Source organism: Desarmillaria tabescens, assembly GCF_030435595.1.
Source record: "Desarmillaria tabescens strain CCBAS 213 chromosome Unknown EV420scaffold_64, whole genome shotgun sequence".
In the NCBI taxonomy this organism is placed as follows: Eukaryota; Fungi; Basidiomycota; class Agaricomycetes; order Agaricales; family Physalacriaceae; genus Desarmillaria; species Desarmillaria tabescens.
Genome location: NW_026848363.1, coordinates 153,254 through 178,074, shown reverse-complemented (window position 1 = coordinate 178,074; position 24,821 = coordinate 153,254). Strand labels below are relative to the sequence as shown.

The following is a 24,821-nucleotide window of genomic DNA, read 5'->3' as shown; positions in this document are numbered from 1 at the left end:
TGTCGAAGGGTAGGCGGACGAGGGAGCGACCCACCGTTTGAGCTTTGGTACAGCAAGAACCAAATGCAGCTGGGCGTCGAATGTCCCAATTCAGTGAACGACACAATCGTCAGTTTCACTTGCTCTCTGGAGCCGGATAAAATATGGTACGGCTCAGTGGTTGTGCTAATGCTTCAGAAGGGCGCACATCGCAAGAGATACACCAATGTACAATTCAATCACTTGGAGATGCTCGGAAGGTTTTTCCGTAGTTGCAAGAGTCCACAATTCGCCTACTAATTTTCTACGACTACTACTCAAAATGACAGTTAGTAATCCTTCCTTATTTTCGGCGCACCAGTTCGCAAGAAACTCAGTACAGAAAAGCTATTCCCGCAGTAGGTGACAAGCGTCTTAAATTAACTTTGTCCAAAATCAGTGAACGCAGCTAATTTTGTGACTCCGAGGCAAGAATTCCTTGGAACAACGTACTACAGGTAGAGAGTAGCCTTGCATATCGATGCGGATGTGGAAGCAGTGGGGATTGAAATATTTTTGTAACGATCTATCCAAGCAATAAGAAAATATCAAGCAGTGGCACATCTGGCACGATGCATCAAAGTTTGTGAAAGTCAGTTTGGTACAATCTGAAGACTCTATTCCTCAACAAGTTCGAATGATGGAGACAGACGAATACCGAAACGGAGTACCTTAACCAGGCGAGTCGCGACAGAAACTTCAAGTTGTAGGTTAGCATCGTATTCATAAAACTGTTTGCTGGGAAATACAAAAGAAATCAGAATAAATAATGACTTCCAGCGTTTGGCCCTCCACACTTTGGGTCAACCTTAGTTGTGACAAATTGGCCGCTGAGATCGCAGTCGGGTAGGCCGGACCGCCTTCGTCCGTGACTGACAGTACCACGTGTTTCACAGGCGACGAATATCGTTCTTCTACCATCACCCCAATCTGATGAATTTATTGCGATTCCTTCGCATCGATATCTTTCCGACACCATCGGATCTGTCAGAACGGCACCACAATAGGGCCTAACTTCGCATTGGCATCACTGTAGTGAAGTTAGCTTCAACCATCGATGGGTCTTTGTACCCATTTCGAGTTTCAACATTTGCCAGTATTGGAGTTCCGCCTGCATTCAAGGCACATATACCATTGATTCTTTAGCTGAATCAGATAGGTGACGATAGGTCCGACTCGGAGGATCCAGCCCCTTGAAACGGTAGGTACTCTGTTGGTCATTAGCGTCGAATGTAAAGATAGACTCTATGTCCGTGCGCGCACATTTTCGTCATAATCTGTAGAGCAGAACCGCTACTCGTCCCTTGACTGTAGATGCCCGTCTTCAGATTCTCCCTTCCAGAATCTATTCTTTCAACGCAAAATATACTGTTCTTAGCATCTAACTGGGAAAACAGCAATCGAATCGGTACGTGTCTCTCATACACATTCTTTCAGTGTATTGAGAATGTAGAAAATGTTACGTTCTCTCCATCAATTTCAGGGACCTATTCTAACTTTGTGACTGTTTCAGGACTGTATCTGCGAGCGCTTTAAAGCAAGCGACCTTCGACCTCGAGCGTTTCTGCCTCCTTTCACCTCTTATCTAGCAATGTCGTCCGATGCTGTCCCATCCTTGGGGATGACCTTCGGCGCGGTCTACATTTCTACAACGATAGCAGCCATGTAGGTCGACTCAATCTCATTATTAGTTGTACCAACACTTTAGACAGCTTATTCGGAGTAACGAATCTACAAACGGTCATCTATTACCAGAGATACCCAGATGATGGGTGGATATACCGATACTCAGTACGTTAAAGTTCATGTAACATCAAATTTAGTCAGCTTATCTTCGTAAATCAGGTCGCAATACTTTGGTATGTCGAAGTCCTCCTTGTTAATATCGTGTTTGTGCTGAGAAATTGTGTTCCCCCCAGGTTTCTCGACGCTCTTCATGTTGCTTTCAGCACGCATGCCTTATACTACTACCTCGTCGACCTGTTTGGGAACTACCTTGGACTGTCTCATATTGTGTGGTACATCGCAATTCAAGGGACTTTCTATGAGTCTTGCTGATTTATTGAAACAGGAGTTTCAAGGTATTTTGTCTTCAGTTTTGTCATCGGCAAGAATCGCGTAACACTCGCCTCGCTTTTAGCTTCAAATATTGATCAGCGTTCGTCTCCCTGACTGTCTTACCTCCCCATACTGATTTATGTCTGCTACAGAAAGCTATAATCATCGGAGTCCAAGCGTACGTTTCAAATTGCTCTGTAACAAGTCCACTATCCACTATGCATTATTCACTGCCGTGATATACAGTGTATATGTAGTTCGGCTCTGGAAGCGTGCGTTTTCTTTCCCTGAAGATCATTACACGACCGTATTTAACACCTTCAAGTCGGCCGCCACTTCCATCGAATACTTCCGTGGTTCGTAGTGGGTGCCTTCCATCATCCGGGGAAAGCTACACCTAATGATCGAAGCAAAGATTTTGAACGTAGCGGCAGCTTTGGGTTAGTGCTTCTGTCCGTAGAGGCCGCCTCGTATTGACTGATTTGTGGTCAATGCAGGCACTGTAGTTTGTAAGACATTTGCTAGCGCCCTGGTCTTCTCGTGCTTACAACGTGTCCTGCAGTTTCAGTTTATGACGTGTAAAAATATTTATTTTTGCAGCCTATATTAACTGACACTCGATAGGTACCAATTATCCGTTTTCTCGTCGACATCGAGCATTAGGGTATGTGACGGATGGCCATTTTATTAGAATAGCCTGAAATACATTTCAGGGAGCGATATACGCCGTATTTTCGGTTACAGCAATTTCCGATTTCATTATCGCCTTTGCTATGTGCTATTACCTACACAAATGCAGACAGGTTTCCCCTTTCTCCAGGTGACAGAAATTTTATGTTTATCCAACTTGAAACTTACTCAGTTAACGATGCTAGCACGTCTGCGATGCTTCTCGGTTTAATGCAACTCGTTGTGATATCTGGACTAGCGACAGGGTAAAATTTCACTTTGGTTAATACTCACACGGGACCTGATAAACGCCCAGCCCTTGCGAAGTACTTATTCTCCTCATGGTACATCGGCTTCCAACTTGGTCCTCTCCAGATATCTGATCCTCATCTTAGTATCTCATCTGGCCAGAATCTCTCATCTTCCTTGCTCTCGATTTCGTTCTACCAAAATGTTTGGCCACATTGTATCTCATTCGCGACCGATCTAATTTGGTTTTGCAGTCTATATCAACTCGCTACTTGCTATGCATGTATCCGCTCACATATTCAATACGTTTGGATGCTGATTTTATCTAGGTTGAACTCACGGGGGGAACGTCAAACGTGCACAAAAAGTGAATCTTCGGTAATAACAGCGATAAGATTCATGCCTAGTGATTCTGGGGTTCAGACTGAGGACGTGGTATGTCCTCACCGCGTCCTTCCAGACTAATTAATAGTCATGCTATTCGATCAGACCGTCAGCATTCCAATTCAAGATTCTCGGTTCTTGGATGGTGCAAAGGAAGATCTTAACTTCCACGTATGATCCTCTGCTCAGGACCCAAAAAATTGGATCGCTACGGAGAGAAAGAATTTTCATAGATAAAATACATCTAATTGCGTCGCTCGCTTAGGACTCTGATGGTAGCCAAAAGCAGCCCCCCGAAAACGTCTCCAGGGCCCTAAAAACATCGACTTCGGCGCGTCGTGTGTCTGAGCCAGTAAATACAGTACATAAGCAGAGAAATCAAAGAAAAAAGTGTCCAAAGTTGTGTAGTAGAAAGAAGTGTGTCCGTATATGAAATGTCTAATGGGAAGTCCGACAAATATGAGAGGTCCAATGAAAAGCCTGCAGTAACTAGGGAAGGGATCCCCCTTGGCGGTTGGAACTTGGCTTTCGGACATCTTCGCTCACAACTCGGGTTTTCCTCGAGTAATCATTACTTCGTGTATTAGCTCAAATACCCTAATCCTTAACACCCACATAATCGTTTCCATCACCGCCGGTTCTCATCACAAGCGGGAATTCCTCCCTGCAGAGCTAAGAGAGGTGAAGAATGGTAACACAGGGAGACCGACGCTGACTTACGCAATACAATAGTAATGCTGAAATCGAGGTCAGAGTGTGCAACATTCAAGCTGTCTTAATCGATACTAATCACCTCATCTTGTAGATGCCCAGCCACATGGAGAATTCTTCTTTGTTAGCCGCTCGGTGTCTTCAGTACTCCGACTGCAGCAACGCATCATCGGGATCACGTATCGATACCCGAGGCTGACTGGGATTGAGCTCATGGCGCGATTTTCTGATTTGAAGATCCTGATCTCGCACAAACCGTCAAAGCGAGACGACGCTGGACCGTACAACTCGCTAATGACCGTCTGGTAGGATTCTCACAGCTGCTATAAAACCAGACAATACCTGTTAAAGCTCACAATAATATGGTCCGCGACCATGCTGTTGGTTGTTGGTGTTGGTGTTGGTACCGGCACACAAGGTCCCAATAAGGAACGGCCGGGTCCAAAGCCCAAACATGACAAGCTTGCCACGTGCTGTGGCGACGAAGGCTCGTATCCGAATACGGCGGCACGTAACAATTGAGCAAAGGGGTTACAGGCAAGTAGAAATATATTACACGGTACCGAACATGCCTGGTTATCTATTCTTAGGTACACGTATATATAAATGGTACCTTCTTACCGCCTGTTACCATATACAGGAACATCAAAATCTGATTTATACCATTCGTCTCATTCTAACGCCCCCACCCCCCTTTTGCTCCCTGCGAACACTTTTCATGCTATCCAGTAGTCGCTCCAAAACTCGAGATGCAACAGGCATTAAAATCAGTACGCAGACTTCTTGAAGTGATTACATCTGTTCTCATAAGTCATTATAGATGATTCCCCATGGACTATACCAGGCCAACCCTTTGAGGAAGTAGATCCAACATCCCGCATTTGGGGGACCTGTCTGGCTGAAGGCTGGAAATATGATATGGATATCATGGAAAACCAGAGGGGAGAAGTCAATGTTCTCTTCGTTTTTGTAAGCTGATTCAGTCATTTCATGATCTATAACTTCAATTCTGGATTTTGTAGGCAGGACTCTTCTCTGCAATTGTCAGCGCGTTCATTGCCCAATCCTTTGCAAATCTACAGCCAGACTATCAGCAGTTGTCGGCATATTTGACGTTCGATCAAATCAATATTCAGCGCGCCATTGCCAACGGCACTTCCCTTGACCGTATCACCACATCAGGCACTGACCCCATGGCTCCCTTTACTCCGAAAACATCGGATTTATGGATAAACGGACTATGGTTCACGAGTCTTACTCTCAGTCTTGCAACTGCGCTATTTGCAATTCTTGTCGATGAGTGGTATTATCATTATCAGTCCTCTGTCGCCGGAAACCCCCAAGTTCGCTCTCGTACTCGGCATTTACGTTATGATGGTCTTGTCAGTTGGCGTGTCGGCGCCTTTATTCGCCTCCTACCACTCATGCTGCATCTTTCCCTCTTCTTATTTTTCATCGGCCTTGTGCTATCTCTCCTACCTCAGCAGCAGAAAACCTCAATTGTGGTAGGAATCATATCCATCATAACCTTTATCGTCTATGTTGTGACAAACACCCTCCCAATAATATACCCGGACTGTGCATATAAAACACCCCTATCTTTGGTTGCATATGTCATCACCACGTGGATCCTTCAACAATTCGTTGCGGTACTGAAGTCAATTTCATCACTGCAAATCGAGTTTCGTCCTGGACTCAAAACATTGCAAGATTTTGAGATGTACGGTGCAGAAATATCATCTGCAAAAGGCGAGGTGGATCAACTTCTTTGGCTCTACACGAGAGCATCAACCTCTGCCATGCGTCGTCTGGTCATCCAAGCTCTTGCTGGATTGCCTATAAAGCAAGTATTATATGCTCGTGATCTTTTCACGGAATACTGGCCAGAAATAGGAGATGAGAAAGAGCAAATGTTGGGGGATTGTATGGAGCTCACCCAACTTGATGGATCTACCCGGTGGATCCCAAAAAATATTCCCAACATCGACCGCACGATTGAGCCGCTCCTCCGACTGGAGGTTTTGTTCCCTCATTTACGCCGGAAGTTCCCAGCCGGATTCTTTGGTGAACATGATCTGGATTTCTCAACCAAGGATATCTCTGATAACTTGTCATTGACTCTGTCTTCTATGGAAGATACCCACATTAGGAAGCCTATGCACCTTGCTTCACGAAATGAAGTCGCCATGAATGCTTTAGCGGACCTCAGCTTTCACCATCCGTGTGTCTGGCAGAGCTTAATATTGGGTGAAAATGCCACCGTTTTTCATAAGCTATTCGAGAGGCATGACAACCCTAATTTCACACTCGAGATGTGTGCAAACTTGGTGGCATGCCTATATATGTCTGAAACTGATGTTTCTACGTCGTACAGTTGTACTTTTGCAGACGTTGCAGCAAAAGATTTTCCGGACCACTGTATCAATACTCTTCTCTCATTCTTTGCGGAATTCGATTCATATAAAGACGCAATGGACCATCGACCAAGACTTCTGCTCGCCATTATACAGTTCTTTGTGCTTGACTCGGAGAACTCTCCACCAGCAAGCCTTTTTGGCACTCTGGGGCAAAGCCCTGGTGATTATTCAACCTTCATCTCCAAATACCGGCTCTTGGAGGTCGTACTACAGGCAGTGAAGAGAGATCTTCATGACCCTGACAACTCACCTTCACCATTCCTCCATGACGGGCCATGTAAGGTGATAGTCTCTTTCATCACATCCAATTTATTCACTGGAGATTTCGGCATCCACCCGTCCGGTATCAGGTTTGAGGTCACAAGGCTCATTTGGACCTGCTATGATCACGCTCTTTCATGCATGATTTCAGTTCTGAATCGGGAACCCGCCCTTGGAATCAGTGTACCACTTGCAGAATGGGACACGAAGGCCTTCTTTTCCAGTATCATTGGAATCGTCCTTCAAGATTTCAATTCGGATGATCTTGACCGGTTCCCGTCCGGCTACCAGCTCCATTATGGTCAAGGATATGCCTCTCCATTTCGGGCAGTGGACTTTCTGTTAGGTCAAGGCTTCTCTGGGGGAATCGCCGATGCGTACGATGCATTTCTAGAGCAAGGAGTGTTGATGCATATAACACAGAAACGTCAACTCCAATTATGGCTTATCGAAGGACTGCAGAGGTATATCACAGGGATCTCGGAAGCTACTAAAAAAACAGGAAAGTACCGAGATATTCAATCAGAGAGCTTCCTTCAACGTCACATTGACAATCTTCATCAATCTATCGTCATTCATGGAATTTGTGCAAGTATCGCGCGCAACCGTATCCAGTCACGCTCCATCTTATCCTCCCTGGCATCGATTGCTCCAAATCACCAAAACTGGCCAGAAATCATAGACACTTTGAACCCTGAGACCTACGATCGCACTCCCTCGGAGTCTGACGGGTTAAAGGATGAAATCTGTTACAAGAAGGAATTGAAAGAGACTGTATGTATTCTGGCCAAGTGTCTTGAGGCAGAACGAGATGGAAAGAGCGGCGTCAATTGGGTATGTAGACAATATAAATTCTCCAATCTGTCATGGGCTGACAGATTTCTCATAGCCGTCGAAGACACTCAGTTACAACAACTGGTGGCGGAAATTTCACCACGTATGCGGATCGCAAAAGGGGAAGAAAGGACTCGGAGACTTCGATGAGGACATGCAGCCTGAGGACAAAGATTTTGAGCGACAATGACGCAGGACGTGGTCCGGAGTCTGTACGATAGATTTCCATGTCGATCATGCTTTCTGACCCATTCTTTCGGCCTTCACGAATTTTTTGGATCTTCACGTAAGTTGCTTGTCTATAGAATTGTTGAAGTTCGAGCACGGGAGGGAACGAAAAGAGCAACTCATTTAACCTATGTATGTTGACATGATGGTAAACGGTAAAGAAAAGAAAACTGCGGGTACGGTACGTAACGGGTTCGGAGCCAGTTGATTCCTGACGGCTCGTACAGCCACCAGTAACTCCAATACATCCCGAATTGTGTAGTAGATATCACCAGCGCTTGTCAGAGTCGCGTGAGAAAAAAGCCTTTAGACCTCTTTGCTGGCTGGACCAGCACGGATGTTCTTGAAACAAAGTAAGCTCTGAAGCGATAATAAAGAGTCGAAGAATAGTGATAAAAATACATGAATGAGCGTAACATGAACGGGGACGCAGAGATCGAGAGACGGAGCAGAACCCCACATGTTCCATAATGGTAGGACACGCATTGGATAAACGCACCGACCGTACGGCGACCATAACAAATTCCCAGCAAGAGGTCAACACGATGCATGAACGACGGGCGCCGAGTCGGATGGAAGCATCGGGTCATCTGAAATCATTCTAAGGCTGCCAGTATAGGCATTCCAACACACGCGGTCTACCATGCGACGTCAGCCCTCGCCGGACCAGTTGCATTCCTCCTTTGCTGGTGAACATTCCATGGTCGAGTATAGGCGAAATTACAACTTAGCGCAAGAACTAACCGCGGGGGAGCGAACACGGGCAATCCTGTTCCGATCCGATCTCGAAACGACACCCCGCACCCTAGAAAGCAACAAAGAAGGAAGATAGCATGCTATAGGTATAAATCCACCAGTAATGATAAATAGCGGTGAGAAGATATACATGAACAAGCAATAAACCAGCTGTGATGGTAGCAATAGACGAACTACGAGGAATTGTCAGCATGATCCCTAAAAGTAATACGGAAGAAATGGATAAATACTGGATGCTATACCAGCATCATCGACATCTTCCCAATACCTCGAGCCTCAACCTTAGCAGAGACCGACTTAGACTCAGTTTAAAGAACAGGTCGTTGTCACTGTAGCCGTCAGGCCAGACAGAAAATTGCTCCTTTGGGGGAACGAGTTTCCTCTGAGCAGGTGGTGGCGCAGTGAGGATGCCGAAATCGATCTTCTTCACTAAGAAATCTTCGGCGGTGAGACAGGATGAGGATCGAGAGGGAGAGTGTATTGAGAGGGAAGGATGCGGGCGGTGTCAATCTATGCCATTGGAACATGGCATGTTTAAAGGCGGAGCACACGATTGCTAGATGAGCCACGTGTACTATCACTCCACCGCCCTGACCCACTACCTTAGATTCTTCAATTGAAGATGTCAGGGTAGACGATGATGGCATTGCGAAGCATCTTCTCGTCCTTTCGTTTACCACGGACTTTAAGATGAGTAAGATGCGACGATGCATGGCAGTGGCGGGAAGTGACGTCAGCAAGGGCGAATTATCATCGTCATTGCAAAGAGACGGAAAGCGGAGATACAACCGGAGATGGTAACGTAGAGTTGCTTCAGGCCTTGCGGTAGACCAAAAGTAGAATGGTGGCGCTCTACACGATGTGGACATCGAGATCTGCAGGAGCAGTCTGAGATTGATGAATGTCAATAAAAACGCAGATATACGAAGAGATGCTTGTGAACGTGACGGTGGGTAGAACAGAACGTAGGCTTTGCTAAGATGGCAGTAAATAATCTACAAGGCGTTGTCAACATACTGAATAGCAAGAACAGAGAAATTGATATGCACCAGCACTACGCCTGTACCATCAGCATTTTTTCCAGAACTTCGACCTGCTCCGATACAAGAGGAACGATACCATCGATCTCCTTTACGAACAGATTGTTGGCGGTGAGACATGGTAAGGATCAAGAATAGGGAAGAGTCGGTGGTGAGTGATGGACCGTGCTACTCCACTCCATTGGGAGAGACGACGCGTTCCAGGGCAGGACACAGGTTCGCTAAAGGAGCTGCACGTGCATGCTCACTTAAAACCATCGAAAACCATCGAGTGGCGTAAGTAACTGATGGTTGATGACGTCGACCATGTTTTGGCTTGTTTCGTGAGAGCGGGCCTTTCATCGAGCTTCTGCTTCCCTTTTTTCATTGAAGCAATCCCCGGCTTATGCATTACCAACAGGCAACGATAACACAGCGGAGTGTCTCGTGCCTTTACCCAAACTTAAAAACAAAGCTGAAACGAAGAACGGATGCAGGGAGGGATTCGAGGGTGGCCGTAACATGGGGTTCAGCATAATTTAAGGTGGAAACGGTGATAGACACGTCAACCAGAAGACGAGAGGACGCGAGGAGGATTATCAAGTGTGGTGGGGCGTGCGAACTAGTGAGATTAGGAAGCATAGTAACGGCTGTAAGAATGAACGCGTCTTGAGTCAATATTGAAGTCAGTGGTAGCGGTGGTACTGGAGAAAGAGAGATTCGCCTTGGCTTAGCGGGCTCAGAGTGGGAGGCGGGTACACGTAGTGGCAGTATGAAGTGGTGTCGATGTTGGTGAGCCATCGTCGTCATTGGATAGTGAAAGAAACGCAGTGAGACGGATTTTCTCTGGCCATCGAGCCCCGTGAGAAGATCACCCTCGGCGTGCCCGGAGGGACAAGTGTTTGTAGACTCGATATGATAAAGACCGAAGGCAGAGTGATGGCGCACGATGTAGAGATCAGAGAAGGGAGAGATAAAAAGCAGAGGTCCATGCGAGCGAATACGCGGGGTATATGATAGGCACTCGTCTACGGTGATGGCCATGCAGGGAATCAGTGTGAGGTTCTTCTATGTGACAAAGAATATCCACGATGTTACGATCCCAAACATTCTGCAGGTTGAGGTTGCCATACAACACGGCCTGCTCAATACAGAGTAAGTCGCAAGATAGCGGTATTCGCGCCACCTCCACTAGCAAAAGCGGAGCGTGACGCAGTTCCGACACCGGCTGTTCTGCGCCTCTAACTTGCTCCACTACTCGCTGCGATGATTTGGTGTCTTGTCACCGAACGTTCCACATGTCAAGGTCAGAGTACAAGATTGTCTGCACAGTGCGGAGAAAGTGGTAGGAGAGCAGTGCGAATGCGATACCCGAGGTTCGTGGGACAATCGAAATAAGGCCTCCAACGGAAAAGCAGCATTTTGTACAGTGGTTTTGGGGGGCAGTAGGCGGGGAGAGGCAGGACCTGAATGCAATACGTCAACCTGCTGAGCACTGATCAACCGATTAGTGAGTGTTTTCCTACTTTTTTCTTCTTCTTCATACCTCATCAATGCACTATAACCAATGCCTAGGCGGTCCGGAAACGAGGAACAGTGCCACACCACAGCATTCTTCGCTACCCCTGACTTCTACCTCGAGTTCTTCCGGACATCTACACATCAGGACCCAGTGAGATGAGTCTGCAGACATTGGTAACCACTGTGTTTGAGAGAAACGCGACTCCACTAATAGCTTTGCATCGAGCGGCGAGGAGGTAACAGACGAAGTTCCCGTTTCGAGACCAAAATTTGAATTTCAAAAGGAAGGGCGCCTGATACACGTGACTACCGGACCGGCCCGATTACAGGCGATTCCTGACTTTCCGCCACCAGGTCCATACCCCCCGCGTCTATTCTCGTTTCGGAGCAGTTTCACATTCCTCCATATTTAAAATCAACAAAATATACGGCGTGTAGGTATTTGTATTTCGAATGCAAGTATCTCCGGCTAACCCCGCCTACAACTTCGCACTCAGGCATTGGAGTATTGACCTCAATGTCGTATTTCGTCGCCTCCTTGTTCTTTCTTGCTTTCATCTACTATCCGTACGTCTAATCTTCCTTTTTTCTGACAGGATATTTTCTTCAAATTTCAGAATGGCGAATTGCGCCGTACCAATTCATTCGACCATTTACCTACTAACAGACCTGATATTATCTTTCAGTAGGTGAGTATGCATTATTCGTTCGGCTTATACCTGAGGAAAATCATTCGTCTCTTTACGAAATATGCATTGGTCTAGCTCCCGCAGATCGAGGGCAAGTGCTCGACTTTCGGCAGATATCTCATTTGGGATGTGGCAAGGTGACATTCTAGCGCCTTGAAACCACCGGTATTGCTGTGGATTATCATCAGGTATCATAGAAGAGATGGTCTATTTTTGTATCCTGACTACAACATCTTATGCACCGCTGGCAATCGTCTAGAGCAACAAGTGACAACCTATATTTTTAGTCCATCATCGAGCGTCTAGATCGAGGGATTCCAAGGAAACGATGCTCACATTGTTTTCGAAGCGAATCTTGTGTTTACCATGCTAGCACGCCCTTCTGGTTCGAATGATCACCGAGTTACCTCTTCAGTCTGAAACAACTTGGCAAGGGACATACATGTAAACATCGCGGGGATGCTTGTCTCGGAATCATGCAGATACAATGAAGGGGGAAGAGCCTGTATCTGATTTGTATCATTTCATTTCTTTGCGTGCATGTAGCGACAAGGTCCACATCCTAACAATTTGGGTTCTCGAAGCTAGCGCTTATCTCATACAGAGGGATATGTAGTAGCAATGAGTAAATAGCGATGAAAATATGTACATGAATGAAAGATTGGGGCTAGAGAATTGCTTTTGCGAGAATAGGAAGGAAGATCATCCGTCGATGGTACGTACAGGGCCATGACCTCGTTCTTCGGAACACCTCAGTTCTCAGCGCTTCCCAAATGATCTTGGGAACGAGCCTCCATATTAATGAGAGGAGTTGGGATAAACCTGCACCAGTCTAGTTCCCGCAGATGGAGGGTAATTATCCGACCCGACGCCTCGAAACCACCGGTATTGCCTTTGATTATCGTCAGGTATAGTAGAAAAGAAGATCTATTGTTGTGCTGATTAGGACAGCGCTACCCACCAACCAGCTAGAGCAACAGGTGAAAGCATGTATTTATGTTTAGCTTTGAGCGTCTGAATTAAGGGGTTCTATCCGAAACAATTCTCACATCTATTTTTAGACCAGGTGTGCATTTGAAAGAAGCGCGCTTCTGGTTCGACATCATTGAATTACCTCCTCACTGAAATGGCTCGGCGAGGAACATATATTCATGTAATATAACATTGCGAGGATACTCGTCCCGGAATCCTACAAATCTAAAGGAGGAAGAAGAGCATACATCACCTTTTTTGCGGTTTCTGTGCATCATTTTGATTTGCTACCACGTAGGATCCTGATAAATGGCTTCCACGCTTGGTTTGTCGGTGCTCGGGATTGTCTCTGACCTAGAAACTCAAAACTGCAGGGACTTTAATGAATATACCCCAATTCGGACCGAGTAACACGAGATTTGGGGTAAGCATCGAGATGAATATCATCTGAGCCTGCTGTTAAGTCCAGATAATCAGGTGCTAATCTGAACCCGACTCGATGCCAGTCCCGAGAGATGTCTATATTGATGAATGCAAATGAGATGAACAGACAAGCGTGATATTGTCGCCAATCGGACGTCCGGTAACGTTATGCTTGATATTGCATGATTCATTCTACGTTGGTGATGAAACCCTGTACCTTTTCCATGTGCTGTGTCCAATAGATATCCGTCATCAAGGTCGCAGAGAAGACTGTTTTGTTGTTCCATCAATGTCTCTCTGCGGGCGATATAAAGAGATTGGCTCTCCCAAATTCTTGGCTCTATCTCTCCTGTCTTCGCTCTCGTACCCTACAATGTCATCGCAACTCTCAGTCGCTGCTCCATCATTGGGAATGACTTTCGGGGTAGCTTACATCTGTGCAACGATAGCCGCCATGCAAGTATGATTTGTCCTCGCCTTTCTCTTTACTAACTACCGTAACAGCTTTTTCGGAATAACGACTACACAAGTCGCCAGGTATTACAAGAAATATCCTGACGACTGGTGGATACTTCGATACTCCATAAGTCAGATATCCGACAAAATTTGGATTTATTTACCTCATTCATCAGGTCGGCATACTGTGGTACGTACGAGTCCATTTCAAGACACGATTTCCATGATGGTTACCCAGGATCCTTGATGCGCTTCATGTTGTGCTGAATACCCATGCCATGTATCATTATTTAATCGACTTGTTCGGGAACTATGATGGGCTGCATCATATCGTTTGGTATGTAAGGGATCAAATTCTAGGAACGTTCTGTGAACCTTACTGAATTTCCTGAACCAGGAGCCTTAATGTACATCTTGGTTCCTTTGTCAGAGTAGCGCCTAATCACCATGCTATATCGTTAGCTTCACTTACTGACCGCTGTTTGTCATATATCTTTCTGATATGATCCGAATCTGAGATCTGCATTCCCAGATCCTCATCATCATAGGTGTCCAAGGGTATGTTTCCAACTTGGCCCCACACATATTCGCTGATGTATCACACAGTATATACATTATTCGGATCTGGAAACGTTCGTGTTTTCCCCATTTTTTATGACAAACATATCTCCAACCCTTTATAGTTGGCCGCTATTTCCATCGAATTCTCCCTTGGATTGTGGTGTGCACTGTCCATCGGCACGAATATATCTGTTCCTAACAATACACTGGCAGGTTCTTACATTCACAGTAGCTGTCGGTGAGCGATCACATCTCCGGCCTCTCTAGTTTGATTCACAATGTATCCAGGAAACGGAATTTGTAAGCTATCACTCACCATTCAGTCGTATTTCTCTCACGCGAGATAATTAGATTTTGTCCAAAATATGTAACAAAACCACTTTCCTCTGTGAGTTTGTTGCGAAGGCTTATATCATTCTGAATAGGTACTCTGTATCCACTTTCCAGGCGTTACCAAGGTTGAAGGTACGCCGCATATGAATATGAGCATGAATGCACATGTCACCTGAAGTATCCTCCAGGGATCAGTATACATCGTTCACTCGATCCCAATGGTTTCTGATTTCATCATTGCATTGTCTATGTGCTACTACTTGCACAAAAGCAGGCAGGTGTCCGGCTTCTCCAAGTAAGTATTTCGTACTGTTGATGCATTATTACATTAAGCTATTGTAGAACATCCGACATGGTTCTCGGTATGATGCGGCTCGGTGTGATTTCAGGTTTGGCTACAAGGTACACATGACTCTTTGGATTCTAAATTACACGGAAACTCACAAACAGAAAGCGCATGCTCTTTACTAATTCTAATCACGGTACGGAAGATTATCATATGATATCGTTTGACAATCTGACTTTGAACTACAGTACCTGGTGTGGCCGAATACTCTTATTTTCTATGGCATTGCTTTAATCCTTCCAAAACGTGGGCCTTCAATATTTTTATTGGCATTCATGACTAATCTAACATGTCGCAGTTTATATCAACTCACTACTTGCCATGTACGTGTTGACTTGTCGTTCACCCTCATTGGAAACCGAGCATTCCTAGGTTAAACTCCCGGAAATCTCGGATGAAGGATGCATCGTCAGAACCAAATGCCCCGGCGCTCACATGTCACAACTCTGGTACTGAAGCCACAGTATGTAGACATTGTATCGCTGTCCCTTGTTGATCTGATATTTATTCTTCAGCACATCAGTATTCCGATGGAGAGCAGTTCTTCTTTGCATCGCGCAAAGGAGAATCTCGATGTTCAAATGAATAATAGTACTAGGTCGGTAAATATTATGTAGTGAATTGTATTTATAAATCGTGTTCATAACACGACTGGAGAGATAATATGGCATATCAATGGCCCCAAGTTCACGGGTGATTTCGAATCTATTAATTATTAAAGGCTACGCTTGAGATCCATGATTAAAAACTTGCACGAGAAAGTTTCTCACTCACCGGATACGTAGCCTCGGCGGTCTAGGTAGGATGTGGGAGCAACGAGCTACGTCCAGGTTTAGGACATACGAGAAAAGGTTCTCGCGGGAGGGAAGGAGGAAGGGGGGGTGATATTGCTCTAGTATGACCATCACTTCGGATATAACAGACGTGTAGTTTACGACTTGCCGTCAAGAACAGATCCTCGCATGACGAGGGACTACTCTGCCTCATTAGGGAACATATAACATACTAGGACTATGTCTCATCACCTTGGAGCCGGCATTTCGGAGAATCGAACGATGGCCGATGCGCTTCCAGTGTTTATCGATTTATTACAGAAATGCCTGCCAGTACAGTAATTCCAACACACACACACACACACACACGGTCGACGGCATTCATCCTATCTGAATACAAGCGAGATATCACCGCACAGCTGAATATGGAGCGAAAACAGCCAGGTGCGCTTTTCCCTTCTGCTCGCCGATTCTCATTCGGTGGGTCTTCGAACCTTTTACCAAAGTCGCATAGTTTGTATATCCTTCTGCTAGTACTTTCCTCTCTTTTGGCTTGCCGCAAGGAAGCGGGGAGAATGAAGAATGCTGAACAAGTCTATGGTGAAGGAATGAAGAACGGAGACAGCATACTAATTGGGTATAAAAGGGTGGTAATATTAAATAGCGATAAGTATATTGACAATGGCTTTCAGAGTAACCATAGATAAGCTACGAGACACTACTAGCGTGATGCTTAAATAACGAGATGGATCATGCAAGAAACGGCAACATACCGAACGCTATACCAGTGCCATGACCCATCTTCCTAGAACCTTGACTTCTTGCACCGAGCTGCCCTCATTCCTCCGACTCGGTTCGATGAAGAATAAATCGTATCATCAAGGTCAAAACACCACTCAACCACGTCTGTTCCTTCAACGGAAGAACTTTCCATAGTTATTCAAGTCATTTCTTCGCGCCATGGTTCTTCTTACGTCTTACAAGTTACAGTTTCAGTCTCACAATGCACCCGAAAAAAAATATATTATCGAATTTGCCTCTTCCCCAGATACAAGGATATCTAATCTCCCCTTCCCCTTTACTATATAGACCGTATTGTCAGTGACAGCACTTTCCGATTTCATCATCGCCTTCTCTACGCGTGGAAGTTGCATTCCCATCGAACGTCATTTAATGGGGCCCAGCTGTGCCGTGATATCAGGGCTTGCTACTCGTCCCTTCATTTAGAATCCAACTCACTCCACAGTGCATGCATGGGAGTGTCCTCGTTCTCATCGTGGCTCGTCCACTCCCCATTGACCTGCCCCCGTCTCTCATCTCCCCCTGCCATCAACTTAAAATATTAGGCTTACTTCATTCCCCGTATCTAAACGCGATGCACGTACGTACGTATTGGCACCGTGAAACCTAGTTTCAATTCACCACCGTTGACTCCTCCTTAGGGACAGCAATTCAGATTCACGCCTGGTGATGATTCTTTGGCCGAGGCTGAAGATCCGGTTTTGTTCTTCTCGACAAACGTTCATATTCGTTTTAGTGCCCGAGGCGCAAAGGATTTCATTGGTTTTTGGATCGGAGAACTTTGACTTGTATCTATATTAAACAGTGCCTCTCTCTTAGCTTACAAAGGACACAGCCGAGTTAGCCAACCAAATTTCGCCGCAGTTATCTTGGCACTTATGAAAATGACAGCCTTGCAATTAGACGGGAACAAAAAGAAAAAGAGAGAGACATCCTCTACGCCATCGCAGTTCCAGCACACCCTCAAGTTCGAGATCGAACGTGGAGATGAATTTGGGTGCCAGGTCCGTTTTAGCGTAGAAGCATATGTACCTTCCATACTAAGCTTTTGACTCGCCAGGAAGAAGGATACCCTTTACGGTCGAGGTGAACACTGGGTATAAATCCATGATTTATGAGGATACATACTTGCGATGAAAAAAAGGTAAGTAGTAACGAAGGAGAAAAGGTCATTTACCAAACCCTAGCGAGCGGCGAGATAGAAGTGGTCAGCGTGCCGTGCTCGAAAAATGTGGAGAAGGCAGACGTGTCTGTGTGGTGAGGAACTACCCACCCACCCACCCGCCCGTTAGCGCGCGTCGTGGGAGAGAACGAATATTCGCGTAAAGGCGGGACCTGGGCCTGAACTTGTGTCTTAGCTGCCTTTTTTTCTTTTCTTTTTGGAATACCACGCCACCAAGCACTGACGAATCCGCGAACCATCGTGGAGGGCAAGTTCCCCCCGTTTCAATACCAAGGGCAATGGAGGGGGTTTTTCTTTCAATTTCACGCCCACCATATCCTCGCGTTCGCTCACATACGGCCTCCTCAGGGAGTCGACGTTGAGAAGCACGAACGAGTAGGAAAGTCGGAATTCGCGGTCACAGTTGGTTAGGGCACAATTCGGGTTTTTGGGTTGCGGCATAATCTCTGGTTTTTCGGAATGGCTAGTTCATCAGGGATGGTCTCGAATAAAGGCGTTTACAGCGAAGTGGCGAAGAATGAATATAGCACGGTAATTGGGGTATAAATCCGCGAATAAGGGAAGGAAGGTAAGGATAGATAGGGATAAGTATATGTACATGAATAGGCGATAGCCTTGAGGGTAACGATAGATGAGCTATGAGGAGGTATTAGCATAATTCTTGAATAGCGGGAGGAAGGAACGAGTACGCACGAAGTGCTATACAAGCGCCATGACCATCTTCCTAGCACCTTGAACATCAACCTCGACTTGTTCGCGACATCCTTGCAGCGAGCTACTCTCCTTCCTCGGACTGGGTTTGAAGAACAAATCATCATCCTCACTGTCATCAAGGACAAAACCCCCGTTCCACCGGTTCCGTCCTCGCAAACCTCTGCTCCTTCAACGGAACCACTTTCTTCGGAGGGGGCGGCAGAGGAGGAACGCCTGGATTAACCCTCTTCACAAACAGATCGTCTGTGACGAGACACGGCGAGGATCTCGAGCGGGGGAGAGTCGGTAGCGAAGGAGGCGGACGCCGCCACTCTACTCCGTTTGGAAATACGACGCGTTCGAGGGTGGGACAAGCGGTAGCTAGCCGGGCTGCGCGTGCACGCTCGCTCACTACCATCGAGTGGCCAGAGTGACTGATAGTCGAGGACGTTGAGCGTGTTCTGGCTCGTTTTGGAAGAGGGAACCTCTCATCGAGCTCTTCCTTCGCCGTTTTCACTTGTGCGATCCCCGGTTTACGCATTACCAGTACCCGGAGAGCCTTAAAGTGGGGAACGACGTTACCCCAACACACCTCGCCACCCTCGCCTTCGATCTCGAGTTCTTCAATGTTAGGGCATACAACGACAGCACTACGGAGTGTCTTTTCTTCTGTGCGTTTACCCACGGACTTGAACACGAAGCGGAGACGGCGGACGGAGGGAGGGAGGGACTCGAGGGTGGAGGTAGGACGAAAACCTGCATATATTGGGGTGGAGATAGTTATAGACACGTCGATTAGAGGACGAGAGGGTGCGAGGAGCATGATAAGATGGGGCGGGGCATGCAGCGTGGTAAGATTAGGAAGAAGAGTGGCCGCTGGATGCGTGAATGTATCCTGAGTCGGAGTTGGAGTTGGTGGTAGCGGGGATAGCGGAGGCATGGGAAATAGAGACAGCCGACTAGGTGTGGTGGGCGCGGAAAGAAGCCGTGTACGCGTCGGAGTGGTGGGAAGTGGCGTAGATGGTGGCGAGTCATCGCCATCCTCAAGCAGGGACGGAAACCGGAGCGAGATGACATTAGTCTGGCCATCCAACCACGTGAGAAGGTCTGCCTCGGCCTGCCCGGAGAGGTGGGTGTTGCCAAACTCTATATGACGCAGACCAAACGCAGAGTGGTGTCGCACGATGTGGAGATCGAAGGAAGGGAGAACGAGGGAGTGGAGATTGTCCATGCGGGCGAGGACGCGTGGTATGAGGTACATCCGAGCTTGCGGTGATGGCCATGCAGGGACGTGAAGAGAGTGTGTGAGCGATGTGAGGTCTCGTCGTGTGACGAGGAATACCCACAGTGCGTCGGGGTTCTGCACTCCTGCCATGTCCAGGTTGCCGTATAACACAGCCTGGGCTGCAGAGAGGAAGTCACGAGAGAGTAGGGCGAGTGCGGGTACCGACGTGCGCGGGAGGAACGAGAGTATCGCAGACAGCACCTCCACTGGCAAAGGCGGGGTATCATACAGTGGTTTTGGCGGGCGGTATGCAGGGAGAGGCGGGACCTGAACACGATACGCATGCATAACCTTTGCATGCTCCTCAATCGACGGCCCGAGCCCAGACGGCCTACGAATATCATCCATCGATGACTCACTCGACGACACGGACACTTTGACCTCTTCCTCAACTTCTGACGCCGACTCTTCCACAACTCCAACTCGTTCCACCATTCGTTGCGACGAAGGCTTGCTAAAAATAGTCGACATCCTTTTCATCAACCGTCCTCCAGCTTTGACTGGTGTTATCGTCGTGGCAGTGTGTCGACGCTGGAGGAACATGGTGGTCTCTGAGACCCTGCATGAAAAAAAGACAGTGGGAGAAAGGAAAATCTAGAGTTTTGGCTGCCCTTGACGACAATTGATGCCGTTGATACAGATCGCATGCCTCATGACGTCACTTTCATTTATTCCGCGGATCCTTCCGAAATTTAATTTCCACGGCCCCCGCCGCAAAGTACTCGGAGTCTTCAATTCTCTCTGCGACTTGCTCTCTTTCCCTTGGCTCAATGCATGTAAATATCGCGTCATCCCCCTCAACGACCTACATTTCCTCTTCTTCTGATCTCATCTTTGATAACCTCACCCTTTTATGACAGCCGGTATTCTGGACTTTCGGTTACTTCGGTGGTTACGGTTACGAGCCTGTCTATACCAAAACCGTGCTGTCTTGTAAAAATAGCCTTGTAAACCACTGTTTTCTCATTCTCACGGACTTGAGTGGTCTTCCCTATCGTGCATCTCTCTTCACAGGATCATCCAGGATGAGTTCCCCACCCGCCATAGACTCAAGAAAGGCCCCAGCGGCAACCAATCTCCTTCCCTCTGATGTGTTCCGCGAAACGCATCATATCCCATGGTATATTGTTCTTCATCATTCGCAAATACATCTCTCTCACCAGCACCCATCCCAACACCGCCAGATGCCGTTGCTAGGAGGTACCCGTCCATCTCCCCGTCTCTACATTCCTCCCACCCCGACTAAACAGACGCTGGGCCCATCCATCCATCCATCAAACAGGTTCAGTTCCGTTCGGGGGCGACTAACTAGGGTTCTCGCTGAAATAATGATAATCTCTTGTCTCTCATCTCAAGCATCAGGACCCCCCTCCCTCTGCCTATACGGAAAATAGACTCTACCTATCATCGGGTATCGTCCTCAATCGCCAAAAAACCTACAAGTCATCCAACGGATACACTACGGTTTATAAAACTGTCGACGAAGCAGAGGGTTTATTCTCACGCTGGGCATGGATATCGCGCTCAGTTGAGAAGGAGCCCCCCATCTCTACTTCTCGATGGGTGCACGAGTTCTCCTCCTTCCTTCCGACCATGCTCCAACTCTGTATTTCTAGGCCTAGGCAGAGCATCACAGTTGAAGGATTCCCGTTCCAACGAAACGGGATCTTCCGTCTGTTGCCCAGGTTGGATTGTTCCTCACTTTTTTAAACAGGATGCTCTCATCCATCCACCAAATTCGGTTTGGTTCAGTTTAGGGAGACTTGTCTACTTAACCACAGTTCCCTGTCGATATCGCGCTCCGTCTCCCCGCAATAATATGATAATCTCTCCAAACAAGAATCAGGACACCTTCCTGGATAATGGATACTAATCCCGAAAATGCTAAAGACAAGCTGGATCCAGCTCTACATGTCATCAGGTACTCAACGGAATTATCCCTAGTCGCGAACAGAAGGCAAAGACCTACAAGTCATCGCAAGGATACATATAAAGTATATCCAATTTCTCTCACTAATACCCCTGCGAAACGACCCCGGTACTTCAAACTCGGCCTCGTGGTCCATATATGGGCGCCATGGACAATTGTTTTCCTCTGCAGTCGCAATACACCCCCTCTCATCTCTTAAACACATCCACTCTTCCACCATCACGGTAAATTCACAGACGGGTTCCGATGTTAGACGGATCTATACGCAGCTCTGCTTCCCAGCTGTTTGGATTTCCTCGAATATTACTGTCGACGAAGCCTAGAGTTTATTTTTTACGGCGGGCATGGGGACTTTCTTTTCATTCCGTCCCTGAACAACTCGGGAGTTAAGAAGAAGAGGCCGTCTCTATGTATATACTTCTTTCGACATTCGACTCTGATGGATATTTCAAGCGTTGCCCAGTTATTCGAGCGCGGTTCTCCCCTTCCTTCCGAGGCGCATATCTCTCAGGTAGACATCGCTATAGTCGTGCTTTGCCAGCGAGTAATGTAATCCTCTTTCACACTAAGCTGTTCTCCGAAATAAATTTTTACTGTGGTGTGGACAAGTACGGACGTATTCAGTGGATATAAAATCGCCCGCGTGTAGCTTTATCTATACGCTATGTGTCTATAGATTTCGCGGGCACTCCCACAGCAATCTCTCGTCTCGTCTGAAGTAAGAATATTTGAGGCTCCTCCCCTCCTCCCTGAATACTCAATACCCAGAACGCCAATGAGGGTGGGCTGATCCCTCTTCTCCAGATCGAGAGGAGTTAATTCAAGTAGTCCAAACACAAATTGTCGCCACCACCACACTGCGACAAGGCAAAAAAAAAAACTAATCAAGCACGCTCGATCCACGTCCACTTTTTTTTTTCCTGGCCTCTCGAACCACGGGAAGAATTCCCTTTCAATAAGGAGTCGTCTACAAGGTTCCCCACCTCGCACGCATGTACTTGACTGATATAAAAACAGGGCTCCAGTCTCCGGAAATCATGTCTGAGAAGAAAATCCCTCCATTATAATGTAGACACGTTCAGCGTTTGTCGAGGATACCTCAATTAGACCTTGTCACCCAGCGGTATATCCATGGTTTCAAGGGCACACTCGCCCAACATTCATGAATCAGGGATAACATACATGCCCATCAGAAGTCAAATCCTCGCTGTTGACTCTATCAGAATAAAATCAATAGTGGTCGTATGAATGGCAGGAAAAATGAAGATGCGAGGTCAGGGCTCCAAATCCGAATTTTTATGGGAGCGGAGGGGGGGTGGGGGTTAGTTGGAGAGAAACGCGGGCACCACAGTTGAAGTCGGAAGGAAACCCGAAGGCGGGTCGGGCCGCCTGCCACATGTGCATCAGGTACCCTTCCTTCCTTCCTTCCTTTTCAAATGAAAACGGGGGTCTTTGCCTGTTATATATCCCGTTTCTTTCCAAGAACCGCCAATCTTCGCAGTTTCAGCACTCTCAATCTGGATCTCCTGGCGGTAGATGGCAGGAGGAACCTAAGCAAGAAAGGAAAGGGCAGTGGCATGGAATTGTTCCTCACTTCCAGTCTCTTCGGATGTCCGTTACAATGTGTGTAGAAGGTGCGAAAAAGAAGCAGCAGGAAACATACAGTAGTCGGTGCATTGAGGTCCTGTGCTCAGGTTTCGCCAAGTTTCTGCACCTATCACCGGCCAAACAACTGTACGAATACAGCTCTGCCAGTAAAGGTTTTCACTGACATCGCATCATTTCTCCTACGGTGCTTTTGCGCTCCTCTCTCACGGATTTATCTGTGTCACGTAGACAGTTTTGCACTATACCCTTGACATGCCAGATATTTGATACAACGGGGTCAAACAACAGTGACGCGTAGTCGAAGAAAATCCAGGCATGAGGTGCAGAAGAGTTGGTGTCAGAGCTGCGTCACATTCCGCCATTTCCAGACTCCAGTGGATGCGGTGACTCTCATACCTCAGTTCTTCCACGTATGTTGTCGCTAGGACGTTTACTGTTTCTTTGTCACTTTGCACTTTTCAGGGCGTATTTTATGGCAAAATCGACATGCGGGATCTTTCGGATCCTAACGGGCAAGAAGAATTCTGCGTGGTAGCCTGCGTGGCTGCGTGGCTGCGTGGTGCGTGGTTGCGTGGTCGTCAGCGTGGTTGACAAATTGCCGGACTCCCATCAAAAGTTGATCAAGTCCATCAAACGCGACTCGAGAGTCGACGCGTTCCGTTCTTTTCTGTCAATCCTTGCGTAGAATCAGCTGGATTGTCAATGCCTGTAAGATTTAAATATGACAGCTTTGGTGGGATATCGAAACACTTCAAAATATGGTCAATATCATGAAAATTTCGAACTGGATTGCGAAGTTTAAGAACATCAAAAGTATTGTAGCTGAAGTAAATAATTTTACGAGTATCCTAACAGTATAAAAAGGCCTTAGAGGTGGTCTGCTAAGCTATAAGTAATAAGGTACACAATGTGGGGTTTACAGTGAAGAGGACAACATGAGAAGGAATATGGATTTCTATATTTGATGTGAATGACACCGAAGAAACAAGCCAATTAAGAGGCAATTATACAAAGGATGCACTTTCTGAGGGTAACCTTATATGGGCCGGCGTGGTCTCTATGCGAAGCCTGCGTGGTGCCTGCGTGGTTGCGTGGTTAGTCAGCGTGGCTGTGCGTGGTCAGCCTGCGTGGTGTGGCTGCGTGGCTGCGTGGCTGCGTGGTACGCAAGCGTGGTTGGTTGCGTGGTCCAAGGTATATCCGTACTTAAGGAAAGATCGTTCTTGTGGAAATTAAATGATCAGTTTGGTGGTATTGGAGCAATCAAGGAACCATTGATACGAAGGCAACGTTGAATTGATGTTCATAGTGTCGCGACATCTTTGGATTAATAACTTCAAGCTGGCAAAATGAGAGGGTACCTAATTTTTGATATTTAACTTTCTTATAATCCTAAATACACTCATGGAAGATACAATAGTACCTAGAAATCGAGATTTGAAGGTTTAAAAACTCTAATTGGTTTGAAATATGTTCGAACAAAGGTCTATTTGTTGCAGACAATTTACCAATGAATGAGAAATAGATAAAAGGATATGTTTAGCGAAGTATTCTTATCATCACACAGTATATATGTACTGTCAAGGCAAGTTCAACTCAAGTTCAACTAATGACTTGCGTGGCGTGCGTGGCCACGCGCCACGCAC

The 24,821-nt window shown here is 46.7% G+C and overlaps 9 protein-coding genes across 9 annotated transcripts; 6 read left to right on the top strand and 3 right to left on the bottom strand.

Annotated features, from left to right (window-relative positions):
- Positions 1-1,182: 1,182 nt before the first annotated feature.
- Positions 1,183-3,512, top strand: EV420DRAFT_1077155 (uncharacterized protein). The gene is made up of 21 exons (XM_060465691.1): positions 1,183-1,426; positions 1,557-1,683; positions 1,731-1,809; positions 1,864-1,877; positions 1,938-2,036; positions 2,090-2,099; positions 2,159-2,176; positions 2,229-2,254; positions 2,323-2,348; positions 2,402-2,439; positions 2,492-2,516; positions 2,574-2,585; positions 2,639-2,654; positions 2,701-2,740; positions 2,790-2,896; positions 2,952-3,011; positions 3,062-3,089; positions 3,141-3,198; positions 3,249-3,277; positions 3,324-3,429; positions 3,484-3,512. Exons 1-20 carry the CDS (start codon positions 1,333-1,335, stop codon positions 3,363-3,365), a joined length of 948 nt encoding a protein of 315 aa, XP_060324337.1. The 5' UTR covers positions 1,183-1,332; the 3' UTR covers positions 3,366-3,429; positions 3,484-3,512.
- A 1,283-nt stretch (positions 3,513-4,795) lies between these two features.
- Positions 4,796-5,947, top strand: EV420DRAFT_1341015 (uncharacterized protein; the record flags this gene model as incomplete). Its single annotated transcript, XM_060468930.1, has 3 exons — positions 4,796-4,859; positions 4,910-5,058; positions 5,112-5,947. Coding segments are annotated over exons 1-3 (1,035 nt in total), but the record flags the coding sequence as incomplete, so codon positions are not given.
- A 37-nt stretch (positions 5,948-5,984) lies between these two features.
- Positions 5,985-7,944, top strand: EV420DRAFT_1578408 (uncharacterized protein). Its single transcript, XM_060474561.1, has 2 exons — positions 5,985-7,601; positions 7,657-7,944. Exons 1-2 carry the CDS (start codon positions 6,000-6,002, stop codon positions 7,789-7,791), a joined length of 1,737 nt encoding a protein of 578 aa, XP_060324335.1. The 5' UTR covers positions 5,985-5,999; the 3' UTR covers positions 7,792-7,944.
- Positions 7,945-8,642: 698 nt separating this feature from the next.
- Positions 8,643-9,901, bottom strand: EV420DRAFT_1077064 (uncharacterized protein). Its single transcript, XM_060465689.1, has 3 exons — positions 9,635-9,901; positions 8,816-9,580; positions 8,643-8,758 (listed from the first exon to the last, which is right to left on the bottom strand). The coding sequence occupies exons 1-2, from the start codon at positions 9,743-9,745 to the stop codon at positions 8,924-8,926; spliced, it is 768 nt and encodes a 255-aa protein (XP_060324334.1). The 5' UTR covers positions 9,746-9,901; the 3' UTR covers positions 8,643-8,758; positions 8,816-8,923.
- Positions 9,902-10,779, bottom strand: EV420DRAFT_1077090 (uncharacterized protein). The gene has a single exon (XM_060465690.1). It carries the CDS (start codon positions 10,646-10,648, stop codon positions 10,058-10,060), a length of 591 nt encoding a protein of 196 aa, XP_060324333.1. The 5' UTR covers positions 10,649-10,779; the 3' UTR covers positions 9,902-10,057.
- A 2,719-nt stretch (positions 10,780-13,498) lies between these two features.
- On the top strand, positions 13,499-17,766 carry EV420DRAFT_1768825 (uncharacterized protein; the record flags this gene model as incomplete). The annotated part of the gene is made up of 23 exons (XM_060480993.1): positions 13,499-13,669; positions 13,714-13,746; positions 13,842-13,855; positions 13,904-14,002; positions 14,063-14,072; positions 14,128-14,145; positions 14,198-14,223; positions 14,272-14,297; positions 14,349-14,386; positions 14,440-14,464; positions 14,515-14,526; positions 14,578-14,593; positions 14,652-14,691; positions 14,748-14,854; positions 14,902-14,961; positions 15,014-15,041; positions 15,094-15,151; positions 15,204-15,228; positions 15,278-15,368; positions 15,421-15,507; positions 17,121-17,241; positions 17,299-17,483; positions 17,540-17,766. The coding sequence occupies 23 exons, from the start codon at positions 13,499-13,501 to the stop codon at positions 17,567-17,569; spliced, it is 1,320 nt and encodes a 439-aa protein (XP_060324332.1). The 3' UTR covers positions 17,570-17,766.
- A 502-nt stretch (positions 17,767-18,268) lies between these two features.
- On the bottom strand, positions 18,269-20,253 carry EV420DRAFT_1077026 (uncharacterized protein). The gene is made up of 2 exons (XM_060465688.1): positions 18,356-20,253; positions 18,269-18,298 (listed from the first exon to the last, which is right to left on the bottom strand). Exon 1 carries the CDS (start codon positions 20,181-20,183, stop codon positions 18,492-18,494), a length of 1,692 nt encoding a protein of 563 aa, XP_060324331.1. The 5' UTR covers positions 20,184-20,253; the 3' UTR covers positions 18,269-18,298; positions 18,356-18,491.
- A 2,938-nt stretch (positions 20,254-23,191) lies between these two features.
- On the top strand, positions 23,192-24,063 carry EV420DRAFT_1485332 (uncharacterized protein; the record flags this gene model as incomplete). The annotated part of the gene is made up of 6 exons (XM_060470203.1): positions 23,192-23,304; positions 23,438-23,588; positions 23,641-23,737; positions 23,864-23,886; positions 23,907-24,005; positions 24,034-24,063. 6 exons carry the CDS (start codon positions 23,192-23,194, stop codon positions 24,061-24,063), a joined length of 513 nt encoding a protein of 170 aa, XP_060324330.1.
- Positions 24,064-24,178: 115 nt separating this feature from the next.
- EV420DRAFT_1578393 (uncharacterized protein) lies at positions 24,179-24,436 on the top strand (the record flags this gene model as incomplete). The annotated part of the gene is made up of 2 exons (XM_060474560.1): positions 24,179-24,261; positions 24,282-24,436. Coding segments are annotated over 2 exons (213 nt in total), but the record flags the coding sequence as incomplete, so codon positions are not given.
- Between the last annotated feature and the right edge of the window lie 385 nt (positions 24,437-24,821).

Excerpts from the sequence above, each read along its gene's own strand:
- EV420DRAFT_1077064 (XM_060465689.1), bottom strand. The coding sequence starts at position 9,745 with ATGTCTCACCGCCAACAATCTGTTCGTAAAGGAGATCGATGGTATCGT. Across the intron at positions 9,581-9,634 it reads ATGGTACAGGCGTAGTGCTG|ATTATTTACTGCCATCTTAG; the intron begins GTGCATATCAAT and ends AACGCCTTGTAG.
- EV420DRAFT_1077026 (XM_060465688.1), bottom strand. The coding sequence starts at position 20,183 with ATGTTCCTCCAGCGTCGACACACTGCCACGACGATAACACCAGTCAAA.
- EV420DRAFT_1077090 (XM_060465690.1), bottom strand. The coding sequence starts at position 10,648 with ATGGCCATCACCGTAGACGAGTGCCTATCATATACCCCGCGTATTCGC.
- EV420DRAFT_1077155 (XM_060465691.1), top strand. The coding sequence starts at position 1,333 with ATGCCCGTCTTCAGATTCTCCCTTCCAGAATCTATTCTTTCAACGCAA. Across the intron at positions 2,741-2,789 it reads CGTCGACATCGAGCATTAGG|GGAGCGATATACGCCGTATT; the intron begins GTATGTGACGGA and ends AATACATTTCAG. Across the intron at positions 3,199-3,248 it reads CGATTTCGTTCTACCAAAAT|TCTATATCAACTCGCTACTT; the intron begins GTTTGGCCACAT and ends TTGGTTTTGCAG.
- EV420DRAFT_1578408 (XM_060474561.1), top strand. The coding sequence starts at position 6,000 with ATGTTGGGGGATTGTATGGAGCTCACCCAACTTGATGGATCTACCCGG. Across the intron at positions 7,602-7,656 it reads GAAAGAGCGGCGTCAATTGG|CCGTCGAAGACACTCAGTTA; the intron begins GTATGTAGACAA and ends GATTTCTCATAG.